Source organism: Schistosoma haematobium, chromosome ZW, assembly GCF_000699445.3.
Source record: "Schistosoma haematobium chromosome ZW, whole genome shotgun sequence".
NCBI classification, from domain to species: domain Eukaryota; kingdom Metazoa; phylum Platyhelminthes; class Trematoda; order Strigeidida; family Schistosomatidae; genus Schistosoma; species Schistosoma haematobium.
The window spans coordinates 64,539,575-64,559,866 of record NC_067195.1 but is presented as its reverse complement, the minus strand read 5'-3'; the positions used below and the strand labels follow the sequence as shown (position 1 = coordinate 64,559,866).

Here is a 20,292-nt window from a genome sequence, read left to right as displayed (position 1 = left end):
GAATCAGACCTTCAGGTCGAAGGCTCCGGGTGTGGCCCCCTAAGCACATCACGTGCTTCGGTTTGGGCACCCGGGCAGTATCACAGCCCTTAAACATATCGAATGAGATTTGTGTGGCGCATATGCATTTGGTGCCTCCTTGTATCAAAATCTATGTGTTAAAATAAATAAAAAATAAATTCGGAGATTATGAAACTCATTAGTTAGGTGAACATATCGTTATACGATCGTGATTTGTTATGAATAGCTCCTTACCGTCCAACTTATAGAAATGGTTTATTTGATTTTTGGGCACACCAACGAAAATGCTTGGTTTCGCAACGCCTAATTACAACGATGGCAATGATTTTTAAACAAAAAAACGGAAAAATTTATTGTTAATTTTACTTAAGTATACTTGCGGTAACGATTTCGCCACATCCAACTAGTTTTTTTTTGTTTTCTTAAATCTGACATCAAATTCTCATTTTTAAGAAGAGGGAAATCTGAGAGGCCGTCACCAAGTTTTATCAAGTTCATTTATTTAAATCAAACCTTAGTCAGCTGTCAGACCGGACTAGAGGGCGTGAGACTCGAAAATCATTACCGGCAATTGAAAGTTGAAGATCAGCTGCAACCTCGTTCGTTTATGTTTTTACTAGAAATAGTCTTCAGCAAATTATTGTTTGGCCCTCGGGCTCACTCCATTTACCAAGTATATTAAAAGAAAATCACATATAATACTGACAAAGTTCATTTTATAAGAGTATCTGATAAACCTAGTTGTGTTACACCTGTCTTACTTATTCGTTAACACTTCATTGTCATCCTTTTCATAGGTAGACAATGAAGCCTTGCATATGTGTAGATTATCTCATCGGAACATTGTGAGATTTTATGGGATCTGCAGGTTAGACAGCTCTAATTTCCCAGCACTTGTAATGGAATATGCTTATGGTGGTTCTCTGAACATGGTTCTCAATCAACGACCTTTATTAGGTCCCCTTGTTCTACTTGATTGGGCATTACAGATCGCTAGTGGAATGGCATATTTACATACAGATGCCAGAATTTGTCATCGAGATTTAAAATCATCTAACAGTAAGTCTTTAGGTCGTTTTCGTTTTGAGAAATGCTAAGAATAAGTTAATTTATTGTGGTAAAAAGTATTTCTTGTAGGAAGTATTTTCAGTTATTCTCCTTTGCAGTCGGTTTTTTGACTTTAATCTTTGTTTAGGTCTGTTTTGTCTTCGAATGTGAACTCATCTTACTCATGAGGTTAGGTAAATCTTATTAATCGCTTTTAAATAAAGGGTGAAGGCATTAATGTTACGAAGGCATATTGATCAAAAGGTTTTATTACAATGTAAACCAGTCATTCAAAGCAATGGATCAGTGTATTTGTTTTTGAATTATTTTCCATTAGAAAATGTTTCAAGTTAAATACTTGAAATCAGGGACTAAGTAATATTATTTATTGACGTTTACAGTATTCTTCCTTGTTGATAAGTTAATTTTAAGATTAACTATTTGTTTTCTATTATTGTTTTTAGTTCTTATCAGAGAAGCTATTCAGAAACCATTTTCTCTAAATGAACTTCAAAGGTGTACCCTATTGATAACTGATTTCGGAATGGCTTGTCGTTCTAGTCAACTAGCGCCACAACAGTCTAAACTAGGCACTGTTGCATATGCAGCTCCAGAAGTTTGTCGTCAAGTTAGTCCTTATTTTCTTATAATTGAATATTTTGTTCTGGAAAGTTGCCGGAATAACTTACTTTAATTAAAACTACTTATCTCGATAATATAACAAAATTGAAAAGCACACTGTAGAACCCAACCACATCTTTGTTTGTGAACGAACAACATGATGTCAGACCTAATGGACTAACAAAATGTAAATATATATGTTTCTAGTTAATTAGAAATGAAAGCATGTTTGCCGTACTTATGATTCGAAAAGCTGTTGTGATCCTGAAATCTATCACTTGGTAGTTTTCCTTGGAATGTTTTTCTATTATCGTATTCAAGCTTTTGTCATAATTATCATTCACTTTGAAGTTCGACATGTATTATTGACTGCTGTGTTGTTTGCATGTTTGAATTTACGTTGAATGAGAAAAGTTGTTTCTTGTAAAACTTAGTTTGTCTTTTCTTGGAAAATATTCAGCTTTCAGTTTTATTTGCAGCAAATTTGTAAGGTCATATTATCTATTCATACATAATATTACCATTATAAATGACATATGGAATGAATGAATAGTCCTATTCAGCCATAATTTGTTCGAATTATTATTTTTTGACTTTAGGAGGGATTTTCTTTTAAATCGGATATTTGGTCATATGGTGTTGTGTTATGGGAGTTGCTTACATTAGATATACCATTTCGCGCAATGGAGCAACCTAGATTATTGTTTATTATTGCAATGTATAATTATACCCTGTACATACCACCAGGCGTTCCAGATCTCTTTGTCCAATTACTTAAAGGTTTGTTGCACTTTGGGTTGTATAAGACAGTAATATTTAAGTTGAACGTAAATCATTTACTAAGTATAGGTTGATATGCTAAGCTTTAAGCCACATTATTTGTATGATTGCTAGTCCCACTACTTAGCTGCTCAAACCGGAGTAGATTGAGCAGGGTTCGGATCTACTATTTACTGTTCTTAAGTTCTTTGATCTATAAGCCTTCAGTTGGTAAATTCCAAATTCACGTCATATGTTCCAATCAGAGAAGGTAGATTGTATTGTTTTGTTCCCATACAAAAATGTCACTAACTTCGGATACATCAACCTGTACTCGTTATCAAAATTAATAATGTAAACCTGTATTGATAAGTATATGGGAGTCAATGCTGTCATTTATACCTATATATACATGCTATTAATTTGTCGACGATTTTCATCAAAATTCATATGGGACTATATTTCTTCTAAGAATATATGACCCAAAATAACCTTAATTTCGAGAAAATTACTACATCATATGTTTATGGAATGTATTTACGATTGAAGGTAGTTTTACTATGACTATCACATAAATGTATGGTATTTTAAGAGACCTAAAATTCTGTATAGTTATCATTCATTTGTAGTAAAATAAAAACAATATGGAACATTCTATTTATTCTTATAAATACAAAATGCTTCTTGTAATCTTTTTCTCTTTAACTTAATTATTGCCAAATTTTATCGAATACGAGCATCGAACCGGATTAAAAATCCTAATTATAATTAATGCTATATTCATTTGTCTTACATATTACATAGAAGTATTAGTTTTGTTGTATTTCTTACGGAAAAGATACTTTCAATCTTTATTACTTTGAATTTTGTTCTTTGAAAGTTTGAACCATTATTTTTCACCAATATAATGTCTGAAAAATCACTCAATTCTGTATTATCTGCTGTCTGTTAGTAAATTAGCATAAGCTGTGTAAATAAATATATTAATATTGATTAACTTGTGTACGAAATGTACAAGATAATCATTTCAACTATGATTAAGATGTTCTCATATCCTAGTATATCATTGAAATTTATCAGGTAGTTTCAAAACAAAGTAAGAAATGAAGCTTATTGTATAATGAATGATAAAATGTGGATTATGGTTGGAAAAATGAATTTAAACATCTCTATAAAAATAAATAAAGAGAAATTAGCATACTCAGCACTATTAGTAATTCTGGACTGTCTTCTGGACTATTCAGGTATTATTTATTTTATCTTCGAAACGGTTACTAGAACAACTGTTTCCCATGGTCGACTATGATTTCATTATGTTTTAGCATAATCATCTGATGCTTTGACTAACTGATGTCATGTAGTCCGTGGTTATAGGTCGGTATATATATATATATATATAGGCCGTTTATTGTCTACTTTGCAATTCACATCGTTTTATAGTAGGTCAGTTTAAGTTTTGTTCTATGATGTGTGATTCAGAAATGTTATTATGTGCTCCATTTCGCACCTTATTTTTCGTCACATATCTGTTTATAATTAACCGTTTTCTGTACGATTCATTAGTATAGATAATTATGATCATCGAACAATAATTTTTTTATGCTTAGATTGCTGGTCACCTACTCCTGTTAGTAGACCTAAATTTGAAAATATTATGGCTCGACTTAAATCATGCAAAGATTGCAGTTTTGTAGATTTAGAACCTAGTGAATTAGCTCAAATTCAACAGGATTGGCGTGAACTTATAGCAGTCCACTATAAAGAAGAACAACAAGTATGTTGGATTTATTTATCTTAATGTTTTTAAAGAGAACAATCATTAATATGGTTTGAGTTTATTTATTGCAAATCATTCCCAGTGTCTTTATTCTGTTCAATTTTATAGTTTATCCGAAAAAAAATTATTTATGTATTTCATCGTCAAGTTACAGTGGTTTTAGCCTACTATCGATATGTATAATGGTATTTATATTCTGAAAATAATAATAATGGTATTCATGTTAGTTTACAGGCATGATCAACTTGATATAGAGTAATATTATAGTATATTGTTTGAAATGCCCTAGTTCGAAATTGTTTAGGTAGTACATTTTTCACACGTATTACTTCAATGAAAGGCATCAGCCAGGAACTTATAATTATTTTTAAGTGGACACCCTTTTGATTTATGAATGGTGTATTTAAGGTCATTTATTATGCCATCACGAATTGATCATCATCATCATCTAAGACTTTTATTTATTTAAACACCTAAACATTAGTCCAAAGAAACACCAAATATATATGTGCAACACTTTATCGTTCGATTTGTGTGAGAGCTGGAATACTGCCCGGGAGCCCAGACTGAAGCAGGTGGTTTTCTTAGATGGCCACTCTCCGGGCCTTTGACCTACAGGTCTAATCCACAAGGCAGTGGAGCAACGTTAGGAAATGCAGTCCCATGGTAGCCGATAACCACAATCGATTTATACGCCATTTGTTTCCTCAATATCCTGGAACCCATTTGCACCACTGGTTTGGAATAAGGGTTTCCCACCCTCCCTAGTTGGATCCTCTGTGTCCATTAGTCCGTTTGAAGAGCCGGACACTCGCTTTTCGTGTTGTCACCGTAAAGAAAACCTGCGCCACGTGAAGGTAGTAAGACTTCCGTGGCAGTGGCTGTATACGTGTGTCCATATTAGAGCATTTACACACAACCAATAAAAACCCCGACGGCTGACACAGGAAGAAAACGGATTGCAGGGAACCTGATATTCGACGTAGAACGAACAACACAAAAAGAATCGGTACAATTGTCATTACCATATTGGTAAATTATGAACTTCAAGCATACAGAAATTTAGTGAACCAAAAATAATGATAACCGGCCAGAAGGCAAAGACCATGTGGGAAATTGAATTGGAAAAGAATGTGCAAGCAGTTATTGTTCCTAAAAAGATTTAATCAGTTTTAATAAAATATGATTATTCTTGAATATGCCAAATATTCAACTGTTAATCCTTGAACCTGTTACTCAGCTTTGCAGTCATTCAATATTTTCATGGACTTTTCCAACGTTGAAATTCGTTTCGAAATTATATATTGTTCCTGTTATATATGTTCGTTGTCACTGTTTAACTTTGCTTAGTACACATATTTTTTCACAAACTTTACTTGGTTCTTTTGTATCCATTGTTTTTTCTGTTTGCACTAAGTTAATTAAGAACAAATGCGATACCTTGTCACTTTTATGTATTGTCATGTTTATAGTATTTTTTACATTTCATATGTATTGGTTAGTATTAAGGAATACAATATGTTTATGATACAAAAAAACTAGTTATCTAGTTACAGATTATTGAGATTTGTCGTAACTTTATCCTGAAAATACTTTTTCGCTCACTACTAAATAGATGTCATTCAAACAGTGTATTATGATTTAATAATTTTTTGTATTGCTCATTTCTTAAAAAAAACTTTGTTAGACCGTAGCTGAAGCACTATCATCATCGTTCAAAAGTGGAAGTTTAGATTTTTCAACAGAACTTTTAACACAGCTGGAAATGTTACGTGATTATCGCGAATCACTGGATAGGGTCAGAGCAGATCTAGTAGAAAAAGCTCATCAACTTCATATAAAAGAGGAATTGTATAATCGAGTGGCTGACACAATGGGTGTAAGTTAATAAAATTGATTACCTTTTTTTCTCTACTAGATGTGGTTTTGTCCATACATATTAAAAAAAGAAAACGTTTTGTATAAGTTATCCATCAGATTTTGATATGTGGGTTACAGTCCACTAGCCTGAGGTTACTTATTTCCAGACGAATGATTTTGTAATTCATGAGATTTTTTAACTCAGCTGTTGTCCGACTTTGTAGATATTGATTGACCACGTGATAATATTTACAGTCGAATATCAATGAGTATTAACTGTTCAACATTTACAAGGGTGCCTTTGTTAATGTGCATATTTTCAGTTGATCAAACTAAATTAGAAGTTTAAATTGGAAAAATATGCCTGCTTCAAAGTGTAACTCACAAGTTCTTTGCTTTTGAAAGGGCGTGGATTTGTGTCGCAGGGTTTAGTTACAAATCGCTATTGATCCATTTTTCATTGATTTCCTTACCGTTATAAATCAATAGTTACGTCCTGAATTCCCAGGATTTCTTTCTTTTTATTTTGTATTTTGTCTGGAATTAAAAAAAACTTCAATGATTACTTTTTATTATTAGTTCGGACTTCGCTAACTCAAGTTTGATGATAATGACTATGGAAACAATCGATTCGTTGTTTTATTCTGTTCTGTAAATTTCATCCTTATATATTCTCTTCAAATTCCTACTTTTGACTGTGTTTAAGAAAAACAATACATAGATTGACTATCAACTTATAATACGATGCTATAAAATGAAAACTATTGTAATAAAAGCACTTGTCCCTGTTTCACTATAGATAGGATCCGAATGGTTACATGACTTATGGTAATGTGTAATGCTGTAAAATTATTGGTTATGCACATAAGTAGTGGATGTTGTTTGCATCGTAATTTCCTCTAGGTAATTTATGTCAGTAATGTAGAAAAACAGAAAAATTGAAATAATTCTTCAGAATATTCCTACATGAGTGTTTTCTTTTCCTGTAACCATTAATTTTATCCTGTCGTATTGTTTTAAGAATGACGCGTTTGTATATTTAATATTAAAGTGTATTTGCGTCGTATATCATACAATTCTCTCTGTTTAAAAATGGGAGGATTTCTTCACGAAGCAACACAAAGAATGAATAACACTTTGTTCTGTGTTTTTGTACGTGAATGAAATGTTTTTTCTTTGTGATGTATATCTTATCTATTTTACCCTTCTCGTTTTATCTCTCGTTGTCATTTGTATTCTTGGAAATATTTGCAAGTAGTTTAATTCTTACCTGTGTAAGTCATCTACGATAACCAGTGTAATTGTGCTACTTTGTATACCGAAATATTGCCAGCTAATCAAAGAATCACAATAGGGGTTTTCAACGCTCATTATTTTTTTTCGTAATGTGACCTAAATACACCTTACGGTAATAATATATATCTATACGATAGTGTGATTTCAGTTAATTTAAAGATCACACTGATCCGGCGATCGATGGTGTTACTGCCTTGACGTGGTGGTCGGGCTTGTCTACTGTGATGAAGCAATCGAGCTATACTGGCTAGAACAATTGTTCCTCAAGGTCTTACCTTACCACGCAGGTCGATTGGAGAGTTGTAAGACTAAAAGCAATAAACCTGAGATCCAAGGGCGAAGCCGTACTGTTGATTGTAAAAGGTGTTTCCCTCAGACAACCAGCATAATAGCGATGCCGCCTTCCCACAAATTAAGGGTGGGGTTAGGAAAGGTCAACCCTAAAAATTCAAACCTTGCTCTTTCCACGGATTTCTGTCGCTGGCGGTAAGGTCTTAACAAGTACGGGGCGAACTTAAAAATTACAAAAAGGTTGTGTGTGACCGGCTTCAAGTAGTTGTCTATTGGACACTGCGGTCACGCTCTCAGGTCACTAAAACCAATTATAGCCCAATTCCCTTCCCAGATACCTCTAGAAGAACCCTTCCGTTGTGTGGGCAACCGGGAAGTGATAATCACCCTCATACCTATAACAACACTCAAGACCAATGTATTCATGATCAATTTCTCTCTAATTTCTATTAGTCTACCTACCTCGACTATCAACTCTAAACTTCCTCCTTAAGTACCAACATGACCAACGATTTTAGTGCGCTAACTACTGTTTCAGGTCTCCTGAAACTCCAACCCAAACTACACATCGGGACTTTCAACGTACCCTATGTCAAATCGGCCAGCAGGCCCCCTTGGCTAGAACCCTAGAATCTCGTACCATTGGTGTATGCTGTGTCTCCAAAATGTGCACACAGAATCCTAGTGTGGTCATCCACTTGTCCTCACCTAGCCGAAACGTTGGACAGACGAGATATACCCTCCGTTTATCTGGCGACCTGGCGGCAAGTTCTCGTGAACTGGCGAGTGTAGGCATAGAACTAAGTATGGGGGTAGAAGAAGCCATGTTGGTAGATACAAACTACTTGGTTGGAGTCCACGCGACTATTGTAACTAGTGTTTGGAGACTCTGGATGACATGGTTCAGAATAAATCATAATGGCGTAGGTGTATATACTCTTTGTCTTCCCTTAAACCGTGAGATTAAAACTACTTTATGCCTTGCTTTATACGAACCAATACTTTCTTCCTGTATCATATCTTTATACACAATCTTTCTTTTATACATTACTGACATTGAAGTGACTACTTTTATGAATACGGTGTTCATCTTGTGCTAATGAGGTGTGGTAACTTGGACTGATGCATATATGTGCCTGGTCCTACATTTTAAATGACTGATTGACGATGGTGTGATTCAGTAATAAGGACTTGGTTGCACGAGTGATTAACATCCAACGACTAATTTTAGTACTTGACATAGTCCTATTTATTAGTTTTATCATTTAATGGCGTCATGGTAGCGTTTCTGACCGCAGTGTTAAAGTGAACGATTTCATTTACCATACAAATGTAAATTAGTTGTGAAACGCAAATAACTCCAGGATATATGTATTTTAGATTCTTGATATTTTGTAAATGGTCTCTAAATTTATAAATTCAGGCGCAATATCAAATTTCTCTAATATTATGTAAAAAATGTTATGTATACCCGCAGAATACAATACTTCATGGTCATCAAAACTTATTAAACAACCTAGATAGATTTATAAATCCGAAATCTGTTATTTCTACCCAAATCAGTAACTCAATTTAAAATTATTTTAATAATCGTTTATTGCTTGTCATCGAGTTTTTTTTTTACTGAATATTCAGCAACATTTTATGTTTTTGGCTGTACTGGCTGCTAATCATTTTAAAGATCCTACTCATAAAATTCAAACTGCTCAACCCAAACCTCCTCCACCTAGAAAACGTCCGTTTGTTCGTAGTATTTTTAAGCGATGGGGAACTAATGGTAATCCATGTTCCACACATAATGACTACGTTAATTCAGCTACTTCGTCCACTAATAATTTCCAAGTAAAGGATCTTAAACGGTCAATTAATTCTTCACAATATACTTCTAATAATCGTTCACATTTGAATGTAAATACAAATAATTCTTCAGATTTGAATAATTCTTTTTGTGATGAAACTCAATCGATTTCACGTGACACATCCAGTCGAGTTGGTTGTAGTCAAGGTGGAATACCTTTAATCTCACCTCCCACAGATATGAAACATGTGGTTCATGTGGACTCAGATTGGTTTACTGGTCAAGGATTATGCGAGTCAACGATGCGGTTATTTCCTTGTAAGTTTATTTTGCATCTGTTAAATTATTTCCACTATATGATACTTATAATTTCAATGTTTAGCACCACATAACTTCTCAGGGTACTTCTTAAGAAAAAGAATGTTTTGAAATACTATTTCGCTATCTCGGTTTTATTTTAAGGAAGTTTAATAAAGTATCACATTGTTTTACATTCCAGCTGCTAAAATCACAAGCTCTTCACTGGGTTCAAATACTGACAAATATCGTAATATGTCACCAGGTCATTGTTACAGTCCTCAAATAAGAACGTTTGTGAGCACTAAGTCGGATAGTAATATGACAGATAAATCTAATCCGAAGTCACCACGTATTTATTCTAGTGGAAATAATATTACAGATCTTCGATCACGTGAACAGCGTTTTGTTGATGTCCAAACAAACTCACAAAGAAATTTGAATCGGTTGCCTAGGAAACAAAATTTTATTCGGAAATTTGAAAGTATGTTTAATTTTTATTACCTGAGTGCTGTTTTAATACTGATTTAAACTCTTAACTATGTATTTTTTCCTTTATTATAAATTGATGGTTCCGACGATTATCTACTTGTTTCCTTTGCAAATGTTATTTTAATTCCTATGTCTTTTGACGTTGACAGTCTTCCGCTTACGGTGAATACTGATAGGAAAGGCTCTGACTTTCATTCTTACCGCGTGTTGTCTTATATTTTATTTATTTTTTCAAACACATAAACATTGGTACAAGGAGGTACCAATTACATATGCGCTACACAAATCATTCGATTTGTGTGAAGACTAGAATACTGCCTGGACGCCAGAACCGAAGCCATCTTTTAAAGTAATAAATAAGAAATATCTATCCTAATAAACTAGTCATATAATGATTTCAGTCCACTTTTGAAAGATGACTGTCATGAAGATAGGGTTTTTCATACCACTGTAGTTTTCCGTTGACGCTTGCAATGTTTATTAGTGAAAACGTTTGTCGTATAACTTCTCTTCTTCAAATAGAAGAGTTTTTTACTATCGCGTAATACTTTAAAGACGTATCCTTTACATAATTTATGTTCTTTCCGACTAATCGTTAGTTTTTACTAGGAGACGGTAACTTCAGCTGAACTTGACGAACTACTGGTTCGTATATATTTGAATTCGGGTTAAGTAATCGTGGGAATGTCAAGCGTTACTACCGTGGAGTTAAAATCGAGTTGGAGAGAAGTGGTTCTTGAATCACTAAGGGTTCATTTTACATAGACCAAAGTTGTTAGATGCCTTCGCTGTTTCATCTTTATACGTACATCACTGGGTAGTTTTTTTGAGATCCTTGAGATACTTTGGTTGGTTCTATCAAGTTATGAAACTTCTGTCATCATTGAGATGTCCATCACAATTGATTGATCACTAGGTGGTGGTCAACTTCATCTGTGTTAACTCCTTCTTAGTGTGGATCAAATGCTATCGACCAAGTCGGAATGTGACCACTAGTCTAGGTGCCTCGACATTGGGTGCACTATGTTGAGATAAAATGATGGTTGGAGGTAGTCAACAGGAAACCCTGGACCCGAATTTCGTGCTATTTGACACTCGTTAGCAAAGTGTACCTGTAATCTTGAGGGAACTGGTGCTCCCTGACGGGTTCGATCCCGTGTCACCCAGCTTCACAATCAGAGACGTTACCACTGGGCTATACGGGCCACGGGAGCACCAGTCCCCTCAAAACCACAGGTACACCTTGCTGACGAGTGTCAAATAGCACGAAACCCGGGTCCAGGGTTTCCTGTTGACTACCTCCAATCACCACTCTATCTCGAGATGCCCATCACTTTATCAAAAAATATGCTTATGATTTTCAAAACGTTAAATAATGCCACCACTGATCTATTTTAGATAACATCTATTTTGAATACCTCAGAAATAATGCCGTAGACCTTGCCTATTTGTATAACATTTTTATCACTTGGAGCAGTTTCTCAGCCACGAAGTGGTCTGTTCGAGCACTTCACTTACTCCAGCTCGACCAATTTCATAGTATCACTAGTCCTCACAATTAAAATGTTGCTGCAAGTCAATCACACAGATCTGTTCTGGTATGTAAGATGACAAACAGTTTCCTATGTTATCGAAATCTAATTGACTTTACGTTTTCATTGCAACTTGTAGATTTTTGTAAAATATCAGGTTTTCATTATTTTTCAATATATTCTTCTACTAAATTTTTGATTGTCATCCTGATATCATATTTTCTGAATCTTAGGTAAAAACAATTTAGATTTCCTACAAAAGTCAAGTAATCACTCAGTTGGGTTTAGTAATTTTTTCACGCCGATTAACTCCTGTTGCTATGATACGAATAATGACTTACATCGTAGTGAACATTCTCAGAGTGGATATCATCACTGTAGACCCATAAAACCCATCATAGGAATTGATAATCGTATGCGTAATAATAATAGTCCACCGTTTTTTGAAAGACGCCGTTCAGCTTCTGGGTAAGCGTTTTTTCGAGTAATTATCTTGTAATCTTGGTATAAGATTTGTTTTATTGAATGTGGTTCCGTAAAATTACGACCTTTTTTAATGACTCTATCGTCTCAACCTACCTGAAATAGTAATTTTAATTTACAATGCAGAATATCCACAACATATTTCATTGCAGGTAGGCTTAATTCATCAGCAATGTAAAGTTTAGTGACTTGATAACTTGATGTTTTCTAATATAACTTCATTTCGTTATTTCACAAATTCTTGCATTTTTTGTCTTCCCTTAAATCCTAAGTTTCTCAGTCAGTCAGTCAGTAAGAACGTAGAATTTTGTACAAATCAGTTTGTACAAATCAGTTCGAGCCGCCATACCACATTAGCACAGAGATGCAGTTGTCGATTCAAATCCCATAGTGGTAGAGGTAGTAAGAGTATAAGCAGTAATCGGAAAGATTAGGGTTTAAAGATGTTATTCAAGGAGTATAATCCAATGAAATAAGTTTGGAAAGAGGAAAAGAAAAGGGACATGATAAATTCAGAAGATTAGAATTTGGGAGAACATAAAGAGTGGATGCACCTGCACCATTGCAAACGATTTTGAGTCATGTCATTCAGGGTCTCTAACCATCGGTTGCTATCGTCTCTCAGATCCCAACCAGGTAGTCTACACCTACGAATATGGCTCAGTCCACTTGTCAGTGACTTCATAGATTTGTGCCATGTTTTGGTCTGACCTCCCCTAGCTTTCTTCCAACCTACTCCTACACCACAAAATATCGCTCGTCGGGGCGGTCGGTGGTTGGACATACGTAACACGTGTCCCAGCCATCTCAACTGATGAAGTTTCATTACTTCATCAATTGGTTTGCCATCCTTACCTAGTACCCGTTTCCTTACAACTGCGTTACTTACTCGATAGTCCCAGAATATACAAGCAATGTTTCGAAGACGCCTATGATCAAATACTAGTAACCTATGAATGTCCTCTACTCTTACCGGCCATGTTTCACTGCAATAAAGTAGGACGGAATGAACTACTGCACAGTAAACCCGTCCTTCGGTTGGTAGATGGATATTTCGCCCACGCCATAAATGACGCAGGTTGGCAAAAGCTAGTCGAGCCTTTTGTGTCCGTGCTGAGATTTCGTCACACACCAGACCACAAGGGCTGATGAGACTTCCAAGATAATTGAAGCGGTCGACACGCTCAACTACTTCACTCCCTATCATTAGTTCGGGTGTCGATGCTACCCAATCCTGGAGTAATATTTTGCATTTCGAGAGGGAGAATCGCATCCCGAACATGCTTGCATTGTTGCTTATAGTGATCAGAAGACTCTGCATTTTGTCAGCGTCTTCACCAAATAGAACTGTGTCATCAGCATATTCTAGGTCAAAAAGGGAATCTCCTGGTAGAAGTTCAAACCCTAGAAATTTAGATGAGGAAGGTGTTATCTCTAAAAGTACGTCAACGACAAAGTTAAACAAGAATGGAGAGAGTGAACAACCCTGACGAACACCACTTGAGGTGTTCAATTCTGATGACAGTTCGCCATAAGCTCTCACTCGACCAGTTGTGTTCGAGTAGAGAGCCTTTATAAGGTAATGTACTTATTTGGTACTGTTTTCCGTGGCAGACACTGCCGTAGAACTTTACGATCATCCAATTTCTATGTCACGTTTGACTAACTGAACATTTTTAAAATTTATTCCTCATCCACAATAAGATTTTCATTTACATTCACACCAACGTTTTTAGTTGACCAACTTATTTCACACGAAGAGAAGATGGCTCAATCAAACTATCCATTTTTAGAAAACCAACGTGGACAGGTCAATACCTTAGTTATTATAGTTATTGCTCTATGCAATACAAACGTGGTTCGATAAGGTGCCTATTCGTATTTGTACAAATGATGCCATTGATGATGTTAAGTTGCTATATAAAACATTAATGGAAAATGTCTATCCTCTGAAATTCATAAATAGGTGGAAAGTTCATGGTACAGTGTGACCTACTGTAGCCTTGGTAAAAAAAAAGCCTATCTACATCACCTTACCATTCAGAGGTGATTCAAATAGCCTTTTACTGAAACAAAGGCTTAAATCAGCCATCAACAAAACGTATTGCGCAGCAAAGGTGCATGCTTCATCCAAAACCTAAAAGACATGAAAACGGTTGTGTCACATCCCACTGTGTTAACCAGTTTAAATGTGTGTGTGGTCACACATACATAGGGAGGAGCAATCGTGATCTCAAAATTAGGGTGTGTGAACATGTACCAAAATGGTTGCAGAAACAAATACAGTCAAGTGACCCAATAAGAGCAGAGGATATACATATCGTAACAGGCCATAAAATTGATCTTAACTCGGCTTTTGTGGTGTTGTATAAGAGTGTAAAAGGGCGTATGTTAAGGTTTATTGAAGCCTTAGCCATACGAAAATTCAAACCCCCTTTTTGTATTCAAAAACAGTTTGTTGTCACCTTAAACCTACCCTGGTAATATTGGCTTATTACCCAGAGTGATTAGGTTTCAAATTGTGTTCACATTATTATTATTATTACTTTTATTATTATCCTCTTACCTCATTTCTATTTTAGTTGACCTTTTATTTTTATATATAAAGATTATTAACAAGTATACGTGTGATCAGATTGTTCGAAATGTATCACATAGTTCTGATAATCTTCGTCTTCTTATTACATTATCAAAATTTATCAAAGGGACTAATTGCTTTAATACATGTAATTGGACGTGACTGCTGAGTTATGTCTAAGATATTTAGAGATATTTTTCGTCACCGACCGTCATCAAATGAAAACTCATTGAAAACCATAACACTGGACATTAGTTTCAACCTAGTCTGGGATTCCTGATCAATGCTCTCTTATAACCTCACTAGAAATTAAAACTAACGGTTCTAAAATTGGAAATGCAGACCATTAAATTCTTATTCGGTTTCGGTTCGTGTCGGAAACTATCCTCAAATCGAACTACTTTTCACGAACCACTCAAATAATAGAAATTAATTCATTGAATCACAATTATTATTCAATCGATTTCTCAGTAATTTCTCGATGATATTTATATCAACCAGTTAAGTATACATGGATTTGTGATAACTGATACATATATTTTAGGAATAAAACAAATCGAAGAACACAATCATATCTTCTTTCGGGATTAGTCTTTTTTTAAATAATGATTTCGCTTGGTAGATTGACCGAGATTTTAGTACTGTTGAATTCATTTAGATAGTTTGATTACGGCGGCTTCATTGTGTTAGACAACGTTATCAGCGCTCGTTTCATTGTTATGAAGAAATGTTTGGAAATGACCAATTTGTAGCAAGATTTCTACTACTCTTTGTAACAAGTATATTTGTTGATAGTAAATTTCTTATTTCTACTTATGATAAATTTACTGTAATGATCGCTGAATGGTATATATATATATATATATATATATATATATATATATATATATATATATATATATATATTAATTCCATTGTTTTACTATTCACTCTTATTTATTTTATTGATAATATCTATTGCAGACCGGTTACCTTTTTTACTCGGTATCCTAAAATCAACGATCAGCTCAAGAGTAATCCTGATGAAAGTTTACTCGAAGGGAAACTTAACGAATTACTTTGTATTATTTGTGACCCTTCTATGCCGTTACTAACATCTGGTTGTACTCAACATTATTATGGAAGATCTCTGTCTACTACAACACCCCCTACTGCTTGTTTTAGCTCAGATATTACTGAAAGCTCTTATTTCTTGAACCCCACTGGAAATTCAACTGTTGAAAATGTGTTGTTGTCAGCATTTCGTCTTCTAGCTTCCTTTTGTTTTTGGGGTGTTGAACCTGATATTGATGACAGGAAAGCGAATTCGTTAATTCCTCTCTATTCTACACCACGTTCGTCCCATAATTTTGGAAAGATTTATCCTGTTTCATATTATACCTCACAATCGAGTCAGAGTTATAGTAGACAGAAGAATTCAGTGAGAAATGCTGCTAACTCATCACTATTATTCGGACACAGCGAATCTGATTTTCAGCATGTTTTCTCAAGTAATTCAGTCTGTCCTATTGAAAAGCGCAAGTATAAATTTTCAATTCAAAACACACGACGTATACAGAGCGCTGATCGTCGTCGCAATTATAAATATAATACTTCTTTAAAATGTCCTGTTTGTGTAAATATGGGCCTTGACTTTATCCATCCATGTGAAAAGTTTCCAGATCATCAAGTTGAATTCGGGGTAAGAATCCAATAATAAAGTCCTATTTTTTATCCATCAGCTTTTACCTTTTAAGTTTTTGAAACTGTATGGTAAATTTTGGAACTGTTTGCAATGAAGATTAAGTTATAAAAGTTCAAATCTTTTCGGTGTTGATCTTAAGAACTACAATCATTTAATCGCTTTCATGATATATACATCGTGGATGGATTGCCTGGTTATTGTCATCGGTCACAATCATTTTTAAGCAGACTCGGATTACTTGTTGTTTAATGGCAGTATCGAGACAATCCGCTCAGGATGCACGTTTACCAAAAGAGTCTGGCCAATTACAGTCTTTAGCACCAACAACATGAAGATCCAAGCTTTTAAAATAGAATTTTAACTCATCCCTATTGTACAAGGTATTGTCTATCTTGAGTCAGTAGCTATGGCGATAACGCGTCAGGCATTTAAAGTAATAAAGTATTGGGTTGAAGTCCGTAAGTGACGAACAACGTTGGGATACATATATGAAAAATACCTAGAATTATAACAAATCACATGCTGCGTATTATGCTGGGCATAGTTTACGTTAACTAAATACAAGAATATCGTATCTTTAATAAACATCACTCTCAAATAACTAATATTATGTCAGATAAAATATCACACTGGAAAATAAAACAAATATTTCACTGAGTAATTATTATACTGAATGAAAAGCGGCAACGATGTTGACCAAAAATCAAAATGAGTAAAAGACTGTAATTTTGTCGTTTTCATCCGGTCATATCAAAAGTTCTCATCTGAATCAAACATAATTTCAACGTAGTTTTGAGCCATATTTTTCCTAAGTTTTCAAATAAGGGATCGCGTACTTGTAGATATTTTGCAGAGCGTAACTGAATTAGAGGACATAGTTTTATTAGCTGACAGAGATGATGTAACATCTAATCACAATGTCTGATGTCCTGGACTAAACGTTGCATTCATTTTAAAGTGTGCGCTTTTGGTATCCTATTTTAAACAATTTTTGTTTTTAGTATTGCTGATCGTTTGGACATCCAATATACTCTTCTCCAGCATTATGTACCTGCGTAAAAAATCTCAGTGTATATTGTTCTGTATTATTGAACGTCTAAATAAGCAACTATTTTCGTCTGTTAAAATCATAGGTTTTCGCGCTATATTTGTGTAACTTTTCCATGTTTGTGTATAGGACCCACATTCACCATTTCTCGGTATGCTAGCAGGAAGTGGAAGACGACCTAATCCATCTCCAAATATGAAGGAAATAAATCATTCCAATTTTCCAATCATCCCATCAAATGAAATGATTTCAAGTGATAAGCGAGAAAACTATTTCACTTTTCAACATGATAATTTTTTGAAAGATATCAATCAAAAAATAGGTGGGCAACAACAGTGTAAGCAAAACAAGCGCAGTGATAATAGTAACAATAATTCCCAGCAATATACTCATTGTAGTTTATGTAATAATAATCAAATGGAAATAGTTGAGAAAAATGAATCCACAGGTAACTTAAATAATGCATTTTACTGTCCTCATCTTTCTGTTTGCATTGACTATTGTCAAAATAACACACGAAATAATGACATAGATGTAGCCACTATTAAGACAACATTGCCATACATACCATCTTCACATTTAGCACAAAGGTGGTCATTTGAGCATAGTAAAGAGTTACATAAAGATATATGCTCTTCATTCTGTTCGTTTTTATCGTGCCGAAAATTGTCAATTGATTGTCAGTCGAGTATGATTTCGGATTGTTTAAGGTCAGTAGATAAACATTCAGTATCTGAGTCTTCTGGTCATTCAATCGAAAGAAATTCTACTAATCAGTTTTCTCATTCTCTCGTATCAATGAATCCTGTTGGTATGTCACGTGATGCGTACTTAAAGGTGAGCTTTTTTGTAGACCATTTATCGTTTATACAACATTTGGCTCTGGGTTTTCAAGTCATTTTTATGATTATAAAATCAAACACTGTCAAATAGTGGTAACATATAATGTTTATGAATTAATTCCTTATTTCTTTTGAGGAATTTGGACTAATAGATAATTTCTTGTAAAATGAACAGTTCCTTTTTTGGGTTCTATTCATTTTGGATTTTCATTGTGTAAGCATATCGTGTCAGTTTGGTTGAGTATTTAAATGTCTTCATTTTAGCATTTGAAATCAATCGCGTTAGGATTCATCCGTCTTAACATATTTCGGTTCTCATTTGTGTGGAAGATACTTTCTAATTTAGGCATAAGATAAACTAAGAAGTTGACGCACCAATCTACAAGTAACTTCCCCTACAGAATCAGTCCGAGTTATTGTTGTTTTTTTCTCGTCATCAATGAGTAGTTGTACAGAATTAGTGATACCCAAACTCGTGATATTTTAGGAACAAAGGAGATCCAGCAAAGTTTGTTAGTATGATGCTTTCTAGTTTGGAATATTCATTTGACTGTTGTCTGTAAAAGCGTGTAAAGAAATGGCCCAATATAATAGTCAACGTTTTTTCAGTAGTTATCTTTGTTCATTTACATAAACTTCATTGCAGGCAACACAAGACGGCTTTCTTAATCGGACCATTTATGAACCATCTGAAGATCCTGAATTTTGTTATTCCCCCTATTCAAATCAGACATCTCAATCTAATTCTCTCCAACGTTCCAGCGACAATCAATCTTTTTCTAATTCTGGTGTTTATCCAAATATTCATGCATTGTTCATTGAGAACGACTCAAAATCTGAATCTGGATCAGAGTTTGAAAGTTACGATGATGCAAATGAGTTAGATTATCCCAATTTTATTTTACATTTCTCTTCTTCACCTCCAAAACACTCTCAACAGCCCCAAAACTTTTATTCACCTTCAAAAATACATTTAAATGATTCAGATAAGCCCCCAGAAAATAATGACTACTCCCACAATCTTAATGTAAATATTGATACCTGTCGAGAAGATTATGATCGTGTAACTCTTGTGCCAGTTGAATCCGGGGAACTAAGTAACGTAATTCAACCATATTCAGATAATGAGGGAAAAGGAGAGGTTAGTTTTTAGTACACTTGCTTTATTTATTCAAATATATGTCCTTCTTGCTTCCATTACTTAATTATTTAGATTTTTCTTGGATAAGGTTTTTAGGATAACTCATATTTACCCAAGTGCAATTTTAGATTAATGTCCTACGATAGTTTGTTTCTAGGGTTTTATTTTGTGATCCTTTTTTTCTATTTGAGTATGAAATCATTGTGTTTTAGGTCATTTACTTTTCTACAAGGAATATGGTGTTACTTTATACATGCTGTTGTTGTTGACTATTGGTGTTTACTTTTGCAATATTCTTTTAAAATTGTAATATGTGAATCAAGAATCGTTTGTTATATAAAATCGAATAACATCGTTAATGTTGCGATTGACTAATATGAAGTGTTAACTTGAATCAGTTTATAAGCGAAATGATATGGTTACGTAATTTCTGATTTTTATTCCATTATTTTCTTGCTCACCCCATGTTGACTATATTTATTCTGATCATTTATATCAATTTCATTTCGCTTATAAACTGATTCAAGTTAACACTTCATATTAGTTAACCCCAACATTAACGTTTTGCAATATTCGTCAAACATCCTAACATTTATACCCTTTCTGGTTGTCCCTATTCATTCGTTTTCGATCCGGTACCCTGATAAATCAATGAATTCGTTGAATGTTGTGAAACGATAATGCAATATGACGAATGGATTAGGTTCATTTGCGTTAGATGTCTA

At 34.3% G+C, this 20,292-nt stretch overlaps 1 protein-coding gene across 2 annotated transcripts in view; it reads left to right on the top strand.

The window, feature by feature from the left end:
- The window catches only part of MAP3K9_1 (mitogen-activated protein kinase kinase kinase 9), a gene marked incomplete at its 3' end in the record, with an annotated part of 35,303 nt that overhangs the window by 10,666 nt on the left and 4,345 nt on the right, over window positions 1-20,292 (top strand). Inside the window, exons 4-14 of one of the 2 annotated variants that reach the window (XM_051212030.1) lie at window positions 819-1,080; window positions 1,533-1,696; window positions 2,289-2,469; window positions 4,056-4,222; window positions 5,913-6,104; window positions 9,308-9,788; window positions 9,970-10,251; window positions 12,025-12,259; window positions 15,816-16,533; window positions 17,714-18,032; window positions 19,073-19,567. In XM_051212030.1, the coding sequence (XP_051072170.1) occupies window positions 819-1,080; window positions 1,533-1,696; window positions 2,289-2,469; window positions 4,056-4,222; window positions 5,913-6,104; window positions 9,308-9,788; window positions 9,970-10,251; window positions 12,025-12,259; window positions 15,816-16,533; window positions 17,714-18,032; window positions 19,073-19,095 (3,024 nt within the window). Of the gene's footprint in view, window positions 1-818; window positions 1,081-1,532; window positions 1,697-2,288; window positions 2,470-4,055; window positions 4,223-5,912; window positions 6,105-9,307; window positions 9,789-9,969; window positions 10,252-12,024; window positions 12,260-15,815; window positions 16,534-17,713; window positions 18,422-19,072; window positions 19,568-20,292 lie in introns of both variants that reach the window. The other variant, XM_051212031.1, reaches the window with a different exon arrangement.